Source organism: Bufo bufo, chromosome 10 (assembly GCF_905171765.1).
Source record: "Bufo bufo chromosome 10, aBufBuf1.1, whole genome shotgun sequence".
NCBI lineage: Eukaryota > Metazoa > Chordata > Amphibia > Anura > Bufonidae > Bufo > Bufo bufo.
This window is the reverse complement of record NC_053398.1, coordinates 17,541,335-17,556,161: the sequence shown is the minus strand read 5'-3', so window position 1 is coordinate 17,556,161 and position 14,827 is coordinate 17,541,335. Positions and strand designations below refer to the sequence as shown.

General features: G+C 44.9%; 1 protein-coding gene across 8 annotated transcripts in view; it reads right to left on the bottom strand.

Annotated features, from left to right (window-relative positions):
- Positions 1–12,924: 12,924 nt before the first annotated feature.
- Positions 12,925–14,827, bottom strand: part of LOC120980649 (golgin subfamily B member 1-like) — a 79,414-nt gene continuing 77,511 nt past the window's right edge. For all 8 annotated transcript variants that reach the window (XM_040409879.1, XM_040409882.1, XM_040409881.1 and 5 more), the window contains 2 exons: positions 14,649–14,760; positions 12,925–13,762 (listed from right to left, as the gene is read on the bottom strand). In XM_040409879.1, the coding sequence (XP_040265813.1) occupies positions 13,604–13,762; positions 14,649–14,760 (271 nt within the window). In that variant the 3' untranslated portion in view covers positions 12,925–13,603. The remainder of the gene's footprint in view (positions 13,763–14,648; positions 14,761–14,827) is intronic.

Here is a 14,827-nt window from a genome sequence, read left to right as displayed (position 1 = left end):
CTTGACTTTTTCGGTAATTCCCATCGACCAATGGAGAGACGGAACCTCTTTAATGAATTGTATGGAGCTGTAAGTCCAGGTCTGCCCTACAACATAGGGTGACCCTAATGGGGCTCCTCTACTTTAAGCAATCTGCTTTTGTTAGAAGTATGCCCTATTATAAGCTAATTGCAGGGTGTCGCCCTGTTGGGACCTCATGCAATCAGCCTTTTCTGTTTGCCAACTTTTCTAAACTGGCTTCCAGGAGGTGCGAGTACGGGAAGTGTGCCACCAAATTTTTTCCAGACATTGACATGCCCCTTTTTCTAGACTACGCTTGTTTTGTGGTCACGTCCCCCTTGTGTAATGCAGTCCCCTCTCAGTGTGCATTTGGATGTTGAGGCCGAGTCTGATGACGCAGTATCTCGACACCATAGACCAGGGCTGGCCAACCTGCGGACCTCCAGCTGTTGCAAAACTTCAACTCCCACCATTCCCTGCTGTAGGCTGATTGCTGTAGGCAGACTGGGTATGCTGGGAGTTGTAGTTTTGTAACAGCTGGAGAGCCGCAGGTTGGCCAGCCCTGCCATAGACATTTAAACTTCATTGCCAGGGGGCTTCTACGGCGCCAGTCTGGGAGGTCTCTGGAAATGTAGCATGACACAGTGAAAACAATGGACTGTGTCTGTAATATAAAGAAGTACTGGGTTCTCCATAGGTGTTTTCTTCACTCTGGCTAATATATTAGGGTGATAAATGGAGGGCACCCTTCTATTGACTGTGACTGTCTAAAAGGAAAGCTTTTGCCCATATCAACCAATCACACCACAGCTTTCATTCCATATCCTGAACTTGAATATGAAAGCTGTGCCATGATTGGATGCTATGGACAATACCTTCCTTAATATCTCATTGGTCTAGAATTGTGGGCTTCGGTGATCCATTGTCCAGAGTCCAAATCTCACCGTGCCCTTGTTCACACAGTGTCAGTGTGCCTATGTTCTAGAATCCATAGTGTCAATGTTAAAGTACTCCAGTGTCAATGCTCTAGAACCCCCCCAAGCAGTTCCAGTGCATGCTAGTCGGCAAATGTCATTATACTAGAGCTCCAAGTATCAACGCTCTCCACCTGTCAATATTGCACAATGCAAATGATCCGTGTTGTAGAACGTCAAGCAGCTGTGTTCTGGAATGCCCAACTGCAAATATTGTAGAAGCAGATGTTGGTGTTCTAGAATCCTCAAGTGTCTGTGTTATAGAGCTTCAAGTGTCAATATTCTAGAAAATCAACTGACAATATATTCGATGATCTAGAAAGTCAAGTATTGGCATTCTAGAACGCATATTGTAAAAGCACATGTCTATGTTCTAGAATCCTCAAGTGTCAATGTTGTAAAGCGCCAAGTATCAGTATTCTAGAAGTTCAACTGATAATACAGTCAACATTCTAGAAAGTAAAGTAGCAGTGTTCTAGAACACCAACTGCTAATATTCTGGAACCTCCAAGTTAATGTTCTAGGAAGTCGAGCATCAGTTTTCTAAAACCTCCAAGTATAAGTTTGTCATTCTGCAGTAAGTTTACTTCCCGGTGACCCTGGAAAAACAAACCCAAACTGGATGGATGCCATGCTGGAGATTCCTGTCCACAAGTTCTAGAGCCCACTTGGATTTCTGGCCCACAGCATATGTGCCAACTAATGACTAATTGCTAACGGCCAATTGGAATGCATTATGTAAGACTTGAAAAATCAAAGAAGTTTTGTTAAATTATTAGATTTTTCCCAGAAAGTGCTGAGAAAAACAAGCGACGCCATAAATGGAACATTTGATCAGTGACCTGGCGGCGGTGCAGTAACAGCCTACACCTCAGCGTCCAGAGCTCACATCCCGCTGCTTATGGGATTGTACCAGGCAGGAGCGATTGATTCCTCCTCTGCGGCTGCTTCTTAGAATGTCATGAGTTCAATATCCATTACTTAGACCGGGGGAGGGTGGTGCAGGGCGATGACTTCAGTAACAGGTGGTACCCATGAACGGTGAGGAATGAAGAAAGCACGATTTATGAATATATTCAGTAGTGTTGAGCAAATTGAAGCATCTGAAGTGGAATTTGATTCGAAGTTTAGGAAAAATTCGATTCGCAACAAATTTTATTATTTATTTTATGCACTTATATTGCGCTGACATATTCCGCAGTTCTTTACAGACATTAGCATCACTCTGTCCCCCCAATGGGGCTCACAATCTAAGGGAGGAAACCGGAGAACATGGAGGAAACCCCCGCAAACACGGGGAGAACATACAAACTCCATGCAGATATTGCCCTTGATCGGATTCAAACCTAGGACCCCAGCGCTGCAAGGTACCAGTGCTAACCACTGAACCACCGTGCTGCCCCGGGAATCGGTGGGTTCGATCACCAAGGAGGTTGCAAAAAGACAACAGCATGCACTAATCCACTACAGTTCCTCCCTTTCCATGTAGTTGACTCTGCAATGTTCAGAATTCTGTGCAGAGCCCAAACTCCCTGGCTAGACATATGGTAGGTTTAAACAACAACATGCTGACTACCTGCAGCCACCACCAGAGGGAGCTAATATCCCTACTGTTCATACACAGAACTCAATAATAACACAGCATGCCGTAAGCTCCCTCTAGTGGTGACTTGAGGCAATCATCTTTTTGTATCAGGGGGATCTTAAGAAATAGATACTTGATTTAAACATTTTTTTAAAAAGATTTTAAAGGGGTTTTGCAGGATTTTTATATAGATGGTCTATCTTCAACACTTTCCCTTTAAGACCGGTATGCGACCTGAGGACATCTGCACATAATTAAGGGTTAAAAAAGTAAAGACTATGTAAAGGCTTTTCTCATTCTCTGCTTTCTAATGAAAATGCCTTGCACTTCAGAAGGACTTGCTTAATAATTCAGGCACTTGGGGGTGGAAAGGGTTGAGCAACATACGCTGGCAATTGTAGTAAGAAATTGTTGAATCTTTCATGATCAATATTCGAGCTTCCCCTGTGGTGTTAAAAGCAGAGCGCTGGGTAGGAACATGGAGCAGAGCCAATTCTGGAACATCATTCCCATATCAGTCTACTGAGAGATTTCATATTGGAGCATAAAGATAATTTGGTTTTTGTTTTGTGTAATTAAAGTTGTTCAAATAAAGGGATAAATGTACGGTATGTAACGAATGGATAGATTCACTGTGACACTTAGTCAGTATGAACCAGTTCATTATTATCTGCTATTTTCATAATACTTATATATTCTGCCCTGCAGTACATTCAGTGCACAACCATGAAAGCTGGAACTGCAATTGGAGTACATCTGTACAGTGAGCTGGTGCAGTCACTGTGTACATACCTGTACTGATCCTGAGTTACATCCTGTATTATACTCCAGAGCTGCACTCACTATTCTGCTGGTGCAGTCACTGTGTACATACATTACTTATCCTGTACTGATCCTGAGTTACATACTGTATTATACTCCAGAGCTGCACTCACTATTCTGCTGGTGGAGTCACTGTGTACATACATTACTTATCCTGTACTGATCCTGAGTTACATCCTGTATTATACTCCAGAGCTGCACTCACTATTCTGCTGGTGGAGTCACTATGTACATACATTACATTACTTATCCTGTACTGATCCTGAGTTACATCCTGTATTATACTCCAGAGCTGCACTCACTATTCTGCTGGTGAAGTCACTGTGTACATACATTACTTATCCTGTACTGATCCTGAGTTAAATCCTGCATACTCCAGAGCTGCACCCACTATTCTGCTGGCGGAGTCACTGTGTACATACATTACTTATCCTGTACTGATCCTGAGTTACATCCTGTATTATACTCCAGAGCTGCACTCACTATTCTGCTGGTGGAGTCACTGTGTTCTCACATCACATTACTTATCATTTGCACAGAGTAGCCATTTTTGCAGCAACTTGATTGTCCCATAAAAATCAATAGAAACGTCACAGGATCTGCTTAGATCTTCTTTTTTTTTCTTTCTTTTTTTGAATCCAAGCCTAGATGGCAAATACAGCCGCTAGATGTAATGTGAATGGAGCCTAACTGTCCACCTGCAATATACAAGTGCTCAACCGACCTTCATTCTGTACATTCAGTCCAAGAAGCGCAGGTGCCAAGTGGGGGAGAGAACCGGTGACACACACACAGACTGGGCAAGGAATGGTTAAATACAGTTTCCTGGAGGGGAGAATTAAGAATTCTCTGCTGTTGATAAATGAGTTACATTTGTTACAAATATGGTGTCATTTCTATTATATATATCTGTCACTTTTTATATATTTGATAGTAATTTAGAGACACTTTTGGTTGTTTGCGTTGGTATTAGACTGTAGGTTACCTGGTGCAACTGATTAGGAGGAAGGGTGCTGCCCGGGGTGAAAACATTACCCCGCCATGCATGGTGCACGACTGGGCTCCACCTTAATAGTTATACAGTGTGAGATTAGAAAACAAAGAGTCTTCTTTATTTCATGAACAGCTCCTCCCTTGCGGATGGGTGGTCTCTGGTATGACCGCGGCTCAGTCTTTCTCAGTCGTTTTCAAATAAATGTGCCTGAGCTGCAATACCAGACACAGCCTTTAGATAAGGGTAGAGCTGTTTCTTGAAACAGTTATTTTTTTTATTAATTTTTTTATTAGACACCGAGTGTGTTGCTGCTTCATCAGGGGGTCTGATCCTTTCCACAAAAGGGCAGGGTGGGGTCATTGCACAACGTTTTTCCAATATGATTGTGTCATTTTGAGCATGGTCAGTAGTAGCATATAGTTAAGGGTTTTTGTTTTCCGGTATTGAGTTCCATCACAGGGGCTCAATACCGGAAAAAAACAGATCAGTTTTATCCTAATGCATTCTGAATGGAGAGCAATCCGTTCAGGATGTATCAGTTCAGTCCCTCTTACGTTTTTTGGCCGGAGAAAATACCGCAGCATGCTGCAGTTTTCTCTCCGGCCAAAAATCCTGAACACTTGCCAGAATGCCAGATCATTGAAATGTCCCAAGTGTCCTGGCAAAACGGATCAGTGCTTTCCGTCCGCGCATGCGCAGACCATTAAATCTGTGAAAAAGATAAATACCAGATCCATTTTTCCGGATGACAACTGTAAAGACGGATCCGGTATTGCAATGCATTTGTGAGACGGATCCGTCTCACAAATGCATCCGTTTGCGTCCAGATTGCCGGATCCGACAGGCAGTTCCGGCAACGGAACTGCCTGCCGGAATCCTCTGCCGCAAGTGTGAAAGTACCCTAATGCACAGAACTGTCTAGACTAAGCAGAGAGAAGGGACCTCTCCGCCCTGTAATTGCCTGCCCCAGACCCTGTGAACATGGAAACTGTTTCTCGTTGATCGTGTCACCGGTTGACATTTTCCAAATTGAGAAATCCGATATTTTGCATTTAGGCAATTGGTTTCATGTCAGTGGCTGACAAATGAATAGGTCACAGCGCGGCTTAGGTCTTCCTCGTGGAACGCCACCTTGTGCATAGCAATGGAGCTTTGCATAGTCTAATGAGAAAATGCACTGGAGAACGGGCAACCTAGAAATGAAGGGGTTAAAGGGGCTCTCTGAAACATGGCTGCTAAAACTAAAGACAGCACCATGCTGATCCTGCATTCACTGACCTAAAGGATAGCTGCAATACCGCACACAGCCTGTAGGCAGATGTGGAGCTGTTTGTTTTTTTAAAGTGCCCATGATTTTATAATTTTGGACAGCCCCTTTAAGCATAAGCAGTGCTGTTCCTGATGAATGACTGTGGCCCCTTACGCTGACCATATGCTAGAGCAGGGGTACTCAAATGGCATTTGCTAGCTGTCCAGACCCCTCCCTGCATGTCCCCCTTTCAACCTATTTACCACTTGGCACTTTCACACTAGCGTTTTTCTTTTCCGGCATTGAGTTCCGTCCTAGGGGCTCTATACCGGAAAAAAACTGATCAGTTTTATCCCCATGCCTTCTGAATGAAGAGTAATCCGTTCAGGATGTCTTCAGATCAGTCTTTTTGACTGATCAGGCAAAAGATAAAACCGCAGCATGCTACGGTTTTATCTCCGGCCCCAAAAACTGAAGACTTGCCTGAATGCCGGATTCAGCATTTTTTTTCCATAGGGATGTATTAGTGCCGGATCCGTCCTTCCTGCGCAGACTAAAAAAAATAAATGCTGGATCCGTTTTTCCGGATGACACTGGAAAGACTGATCCGGCATTTCAATGCATTTTTCTGACTGATCAGGCTTTTTTCAGACTGGTCAGGATCCTGATCAGTCTTACAAATGCAATCAGTTGGCATGCGTTTTGCCGACGGAACTGCTTGCCGAATTACTCTGCTGCAAGCGTGAAAGTAGCCTAGGACCTTGAACCACAAACTGCAATGCAATATGACAGCACCATGTTATGGAGCAGCAGGAGCTGAGCAGATTGATATATAGTTTTTGTGGGAAAAGATTGAGTAAAACCTGTAATTTATACATTTATATCTTTTAGCTTTTTCCACCTCCTGTGGACAGCTATTGGTACAGGGAGGAGATGTTACCAGTGACTGACGGCTAGCTCTCTATGCACACTTAGGCTAGGTCTACAAGACGACATGTGTCGCGCGACAGATGGGGCACAACTACACTGCAACATTTGTCGCACGGCAATTTTTATAATGATAGTCTATGGTGTCGTCATGCGACATGCTGCAACTGCAACGCGACAGTCGCAGAAAAATCGCTCACATTGCTGCTTGCTCCTGACATGTTCCTTGCCATCATCTCCTTAGTTCGCATGTGCACAAAGGGCAGCAGTTCAACGCGGCACACGGTGGATATCGTGTCCGTACGAGGCTTGTCGCGACGGACGGACAGATGTCATTGAAACGCATTAAAGGGCAACCTGGAATTATAATCTGCACTGTTTGACGTGAAGCCTGGTGGTTCGAGTTGCTGTTGGGGACAGCTAAAAAAATAATTAATAAAATTCCGTCACTATAAGTATGGCAGATGTCGGGTCACTTCTTGGTACATACAAAAAAGCATCATGGTCCTCCTACTGACAAGCTGCTGTCCATTGGCTGTATTCATGTAAATGGAGTTGCTGTACCAGGCATGGGCCATGGACAGGGGTGGCGCTATTTCTGGAAAAAAGTAAAATGAACAGACCCTTTTTGTTACTGACATAGCACCCCCTTAAATAAGATGATGCAGAGGAGGAGCATAAATCTTAATAAAACATGTTCATGCAGCTCCAATGCAAGCTATAGGTCTCCATGGTAACAGACAGCAATGAAATTCAGTGTATGGCAGCCCGGCGTGCGTGCGGTCGGTCTCGTACCTTCTTTCTTTTTTACGTAGAGTTAGTAGAATACGGAGAGGACAGAGGAAAGGACAAAGGCTGCAGGATCAGAATATACAGGGTTTGTTGGTTGCCCGTTACCATGGAGACGCATAGGTTTGCATAGGAGCTGGAGAAAGTGGAGTAGGAATGTTTTAATAGGCACTTCTTGCAAAGTTTCTCCATTTTTCATATGCATTGAAAAAATGTGTGTGAAGGTGGACGTGGCCTTTAAAGGGGTATCCCGGTTATAACAAGTTATCCCCTATCCATAGGATAAGGGATAACTATCATCTCAGTGGGGGTTCTACGTGGAGAACCCCCTGAAATGGACGGAGTGGCTGGTCGGAAATGTGCGACACTGCTCCATTCATTTCTATGGGAGTTCTGGAGATTGCCGAGTACAGCTCACATGTCAGGGGGGCTCCATAGGGTATGGGACCACGCTTCATGTAGGACCCCCACCGATATGATAGTTATCCCCTATCCTTGAACACCCCTTTAAGGAACTGCCTGCCGGATCCGTCAAATCGTATGCAAACCGATGGCATTTGTCAGACGGATCAGGATCCTGATAAATGCATTGAAATACCAGATCAGTCTCTCCGGTGTCATCTGGGAAAACGGATCCGGCGTTTATTTATTTTTTCAAATTTTTTGCGGTCTGAGCATGCGCAGACCGCAAAAACTGATCCGTTTTTGCTGGAACACTCGGCATTAATGCATGTCAATGGGAAAAAATTCCAACAAGTGTTCCGGAATTGTGGACGGAGATAAAACCTCAGCATGCTGCGGTATCATCTCCGTCCTGAAAAGGCAAAAAGACTGAACTGAAGACGTCCTGAATGGATCGCTCTCCATTCAGAATGCATGGGGATAAAACTGATCAGTTATTTTCCGGTGTTGAGCCCCTAGGATGGAAGTCAGTGCCGGAAGAGAATAACGCTAGTGTGAAAGTACCCTGCTTTGTAATCCTGTTTCGGTAGAGAGCGGCCAGGTGGCCCTCAATGGGTTAAAACACCTCAGCTGTTGTTAAAATCCTCGTCTGACTTATTTCATGTGGCGGCTTCTATTCTGCATCTGTCATAACCCTCCAGGCTCCGCTCATTACACGTCATGACAATATGGCGGCATATATGCACTCCAAAATGTCCCGCCAGCCGGGGGGGGGGGGGGGGGGGAGGATAATAAATGGAGTCGAGACAGGACAATGTGCATGTCCTTAAGACGTCCCCAGTGTGTGCTCCGTAATTCTTGACGGGATCATCACTTTATAGCTAAAGAGATGCCGGAATTAGACCGCAGCACGGCTGTACAATAGAGCAGAGAAGGGGCAGCGAGATGTCGTCCTGATGGCACAAGGGGCGCCTGTCCCTCGGGCATCAAATAGATGGATTTGCATGTGTTACCATCCAGCTTGTCCAGATGTAGCAGAGTTCACTTGGTGAGTTATCACATCGAGTTATGACTGTGACTGTTCACCCTGCTGCATCTGTACAGACCCTGTGGTCCCATGAACAAGGGCCCTCTATTAAATGTGGGGAGGTTCAGTGAATTGGGTTAAAGGCTTTGTCCCATGAAAAATATTAACATTTTTCAAAACAGCCCCTGGATCTGAATACTTTTGTAGCTGCATGTTATAAAAAAAAAAATTGTATAGCGCCACCTGCTGTTTGCTCTTTTCCTTCTTTCTCTGTCCACCTCAACATGATCACTGAGGTGGTCACACACGCTCAGTTCAATCTTTGAATTGCCAGCAGCTGGATCTACTGTTAGAAGCTGTGAAAGATAGGGCTCATGCACACGAGCTTTGGATGCTTTATGGTCCACAAATTGCAGATCCACAAAACACGGATACCGGCCGGGTGCATTGTGCGGAACAGCTGGCCCCTAATAGAACAGTCTTATCCTTGTCCGTAACGCGGACAAAAATAGGAGATGTTCTATCTTTTTTTTTTTTGTGGAAAGGCCATGCTGACACGGACTGCACAAGGCGTCATTTCTGTTGTTTGCGGACCCATTGAAGTGAATGGTTCCAAAAACACTCAGGATGGACACGGGAAAAAAAAAATTGGTTTATGTGCATGAGCCTTTACAGGGAGAGAGCTGCAGCAGAAAGGACATATCCCCCTGAGCTGTGATGGAGAGCTGCAGCAGAAAGGACACATCCCCCTGAGCTGTGATGGAGAGCTGCAGCAGAAAGGACATGCCAGCTTAAAATAACTCCTTGTTGGGGGTAAGCTCAGAAGTCATGAATTGTAGTCCACTGACTTTGCGTAAGTGCATCCTGGGTTTTTGGTTCTTATTGTTCTCTGCATCGCTGTGTTTGTTGCGAGTTCAGCTTCCTGTTTGCGGTTTTGATTTTCTTACTGTCGTGATAGAATTAGCAGTTCAGGGTCAGGTTCTGCTAGGTTGCATTCATCGCTCATCCACCTTTCTGTCATCAGCGAGTTTAATATTCTGTATTTGTTGTGTACCTTTTTTTTTCCCTACCATCCCGTTGTTACATAATTCTGCTTTATTCAAGCCCTGGGGTTATAGGAAGCACCAGGATTCATAGCTAGGACTTGGGAACGGCGACATCCACTTCTGCAGTCTTGATGCCGTTACATGACCTGCAGGCCAATTGTGGGAAGCATGAGGGGTCGTGCCCCTGTATTACACTTGTGTGCACCTATGGACAATGCATATTATTAATCAGCTGGGGACTGGACAGAACACTTAAAAGGCGACCTTTTCTTCTTTAGAGCAGTGGATCCGCCGATTCCTGGGCCCCTCTTCTGCCATCCAAGATGGCGGTGACGTTTCTCAGGCTACCTGGTAAACACTGTATATTGATACTCCAAAACACTTACTGCTGCGCTTCGACTGACCAGTGCTGGACAAGCAGGCAGTGTCCTGGACCATGGACACACAACTGAGAAGCAGCACGGCCATATTGGGACCCGCGATTAGTGGATCCGTGGCTTTAAGACATGAAAAGGATGCGCTATCCAAGTGTTCTGGACATTCCCAGTTAAAGGGGTTGTGCAATGATCTAAAACGATTCACTTACTAATAAGTGTTTCCGGTTCTTGACCCAATAAGAAACCTGTGGCAGTCCGGACGATGGAAGAGCATGCTGCAGATTTTAAAATACTTAGCATCCCCCTCCTCCAGGCTGGAGTTTTTCTGCAGCATGTGAACAGGGATGTTAACGTCCTTACATGCGCATTATATTTGACCTTAATTTTGGTGCGTAATCTGCAGAAGAAAATCCTTAACATTATAATTACTGGGACCCCCACCAATCACAGGAACAGAGGGCTCTGAGCTGTGCATTAACTCTGAATTCACCCCGGTGACCCCTGTTCCCGTGATTAATGGGGGTCTAAAGTGTGACGATTAATCATGTGGACTCCGCATCCGTTCTGCAATTTTGTAGGTCCGAGCATGTCCTATTCTTGTCCACAATTGCTGACAAGAATAGGAATTTTCCATGGTAGCAGCGGCTGTGTGCGGTCTGCAAATTGCAGAATGCACATGGGCCGGTATTCGTGTTTTGCGTATCCGCAAAACACTAGGGTCGTGTGAATGCAGCCTTATCTGAATACTTTGTCAAGGTTGTTTTGGACTCTGATTCATTGTGGATCTGAGAATTGGCCGCTCCAAGGTCTGGGGGTGATAGCAGATAAACAACACATACACATTGACAATTATAGAGCTCATGTGCGTATAGAAGTTGCACCCTTTCAGAGGGTGGTTTGAAACTCGCCTACGAGGGGACGCCATGCATAGGAACTGGTGTTTTCCCGATCGAGACTGCTTTTGCTGAAAGGGCTTCCCAGCTGATGCGTCGCTTTCTTTATCCTTTGTATATACTTAATTTGCAAAAGGACATTATACTGCTAAATGTACATACTTTTGTTATATTTTATAAAATCATATTATTAACCTTCATTTGAAGTGTAGTTGCAGTTAAAAGGGTCATCCGAGATTTTTATACTAATGACCTATCCTCTGGATAGGTTAGGAGTAGGCTTGAACAAATCGAGGTGGATGGCTATGGCATGGGGCTGATGGTGCTGGCTGTGGGACATGATGGTGGCAATGGCATGGGGCTGATGGCGCTGGCTGGGGGAAATGATGGTGGCAATGGCATGGGGCTGATGGCGCTGGCTGGGGGACATGAATGATGGCAAATGGCAATTTTGTATACATACAGAAGAAAATAATATATCGCACATGCTTCAAATTATATCGCAATATAGATTTTCGGCCATATTGCCCAGCATCTGATTGTGGGGGTCCAACATCAGCTGTTTGAGCAGGCACCGATGCTCCTGTGAGCGCTGCGGCCTTCTCTGTTTTTCCTAGGCCAGTGATGTCGCGTTCATCTGTCATGTGGCCTACGAGCAGCTCAGCCCCATAGAAGTGAATGGGGCTGAGCTCGATACCAAGCACAGCCGCTCTACTACGTACAGTGCTGTGCTTGGTGAGCAGCGAGAAGCCAGCCGTGCTCACAGGAGCGCCAGTACCTTCTCAAACAGCTGATCGGCAGGGTCCAGGTGTCGGACCCCCACCGACTAGATACTGATGACCTATCCACAGGAATGGCCATCGGTATAAAAATCTCAGAGAATCCCCTTTAAGACTATCTCTTTAAAGAGTTTCCGACCCTGAAGTCTTGCTCTTACCAGCAAAACAAGGTCCCAGCCCTCGCACCCCCAGTGACCATATATTTATCACCTATCCTGTGTATAGTTTTGTTTCTCATAACTCCTGTAAGGGAACATTTACGGACACATCCCACCCCCATGTTTGGCAGAGTGTGCATGAGGCCTATAAATGAACTGGTAATTTTTTCACCTGAGTGGACCTCGAGTCTTCTCTACTGGTGGACCCTAGGTGCCCCAGTCCAACACCACTTATAAGACGCAAACCTTTTGTATTGCATTCATTTATTGCACTTGAGCTTCCCTTCCACACACCAAGAAGCGGAGAACAATCCTAAACAGCCCAAACTGATAAAAGAACCTCTCTATAGAAAAGAACCCCAATGTACAGCAATTCAAGTCTTGAATCTCAATAGATCATCTGGGAGCAGCACGTTATATACAGTAAGAACTTACTTTTCTCTTCTTTTTAGCAAATATATCTTATATACTTATATTACATGACAACCAAAATATACAGTATAGGTTACACACAGCAGTGGCAGGTCTACGTATATGTACACAACAGAGGCCAGTGCAGATTTATCAGCAGCAATGTAATGAGGGGGAGTATAGGAGATTATGGCGTAATTACTGCAATGCCCATCTGTGCGCCTCACCCTGTATATACTAGTCAGTAGTGCGATCTACTCAGCCGTGTCCTTATGTGCGGAAAGTATCTTAAAGGAACACTGCAAGCAAAACAAGTAATGTTATGCTTAGTGCAGGGCCTGATGGGGAGGAGCATAGAACCTACCTGAGTCATGCTCCACCCCCGCTGGCCCTGCACTAAGCATTGCACAGTCTATTCGGACGTTCCTTTTTAAAGGAGTTCCTAAAAATAAAAAAAAAAGGTGTGTGGGATGGGGGGTTGGGGCTTTTTCCTCCAGATGCAGCACCATCCTGGTCCATAGTCCAGTATTAGGTATAGACTAGGACTACAGTATCAGACAAAGCCAGTGGTGCCGTTTCAGGAACAAAAAAAAGCAGACCTCATACCGCCCCATTCACCATTCGCCTGTATAATGCAGTCCATGATCAGGTTTCCTGGATTTCTGCCCACATCCATGTTAGTGTCAGGTTCTTCTTTTTTTTCACATATGAGTCCACAGATGTTAACGATGGCCTAGTGAGGAGCGCAAGCAGCTACAGATGATATGGAGACTGTTACCTGCCCCCAAATCTCCTCATAGGATACTCCTAATGGGTGCAGGACTATACTAGTCTAGTCCCATATTTTGCATTTAGTGTCAGTTATCGTTCAAGTCTCAGTCGGCCTGGTTACTTCTGGGGCTCTGTCAGTAGTAGGATTCTCAGAGGTACATAGTCTTATGCATGGCCTGGTTTGACCTCACGTTATATCTACTGCACAATAACCCCATGTACAGTATATCTAGCATCTTCCACCTCTCACTCGCTCCTCCACACACCACTTTCATGTCACCCATGGTTCCAGCCAAGGTGGAACATTCACATCTATCTTCTGCTTGGTGATGCTCCTGACTTGTCCTCTCCAAAGAAAGAGTTAACGGAAAAGTACATTGCTCAGAGATATCTCCTCGGCTATAGCGCCCCGGTCAGGCACATTAAGATGAGGACGTGCAGTCCTAACAGGTAGGTGAAGAGCAAGTAGCGAGATTTCGATCTGGAGGTCAGCAGCTTCGAGCAGTAAAGACTTCGACCGTGCAGCCATCTCCGGACAGCCACGTTACAGCTCTTGATCTGCAAGAAAAAGTAAGTGGATGGTTACCAATGTCAGTAATGTGCTGGGGATGGGGGCCCTTAAACTGATGGGGCCCATCACTTGGCAAATGGGTGGTGAGATATTAAGGACTGCAATATTTTTTTTTTTTTTTTTTTTTTTTTTTTTAGCACAAAATTCATTTTATTTCACACAAATAAATCACAAAATGGCAAAATAATTGTTCTATGTTAAATGTACCCAAAATAGCGAAGAGAAGCAATGCAATTTCTTCCAAATAAAACAAAGGTTATAGAGGCCAGTGGGGAAAAAAATATATACATGGCTGCTGAATTGCAGAGAGGTGAAAATGAAATTAATTAGCTGGTCTATAGGGTTCTTTCAGGCATGGCTATTAAATTGCTTAGACCTGTATTTTCACTGCCCATCCATTGTCCTGTTCTGTAGTTATTCTGCTGTTCTATGTTGCCACTTTGAAAATTCGTACGTACGCAGAGAAACACTAATGAACTCATGTAGAAACTGTATATTGTCCTCACATCACTGGAAATTCCCAGGGACACATGAGGAAATGCTTACAGGTCTGCTGGGTAAACATTTATTTTCAGTGATTCACCAGCTTAGGTAATATTCTGTGGGGCCAAGTTCAGAAGGCCACTAGGAACTTGCAGTCTACAGGGAAGCATACATACACAAATGCACATTGTGCAGCAGAAAATAAGTGGCTTACCAATATTAGAAAGCAATATTAGAAAGCAAGGGAGTTGAGAACTGGTCCACAGGTCATGGAACCGTGAAGAAAGCAACAAACTCGAGGGGAGCAAAACCCAGCACCGGAAGGCGGGCCCCAGTGTGAGCTTGGCAAGGGCCCCCCTCTTTTGTGTATGTCACTGGATAGACACTTACTGTTCTAACAGCTAGATTCTGAGTAGGATCAATAATTAAGGCTTCCCGTTCGTCGTCTGAATCCATCTGGAGAGAGAACTCATAGTCTCTGGAAGATGACTTTGCTTCGAGCCTAAAACCGGCAGACATAACATATTTGTAAATGACGACGGCTGTGCCAGTTCTGGATAATTAGAAGG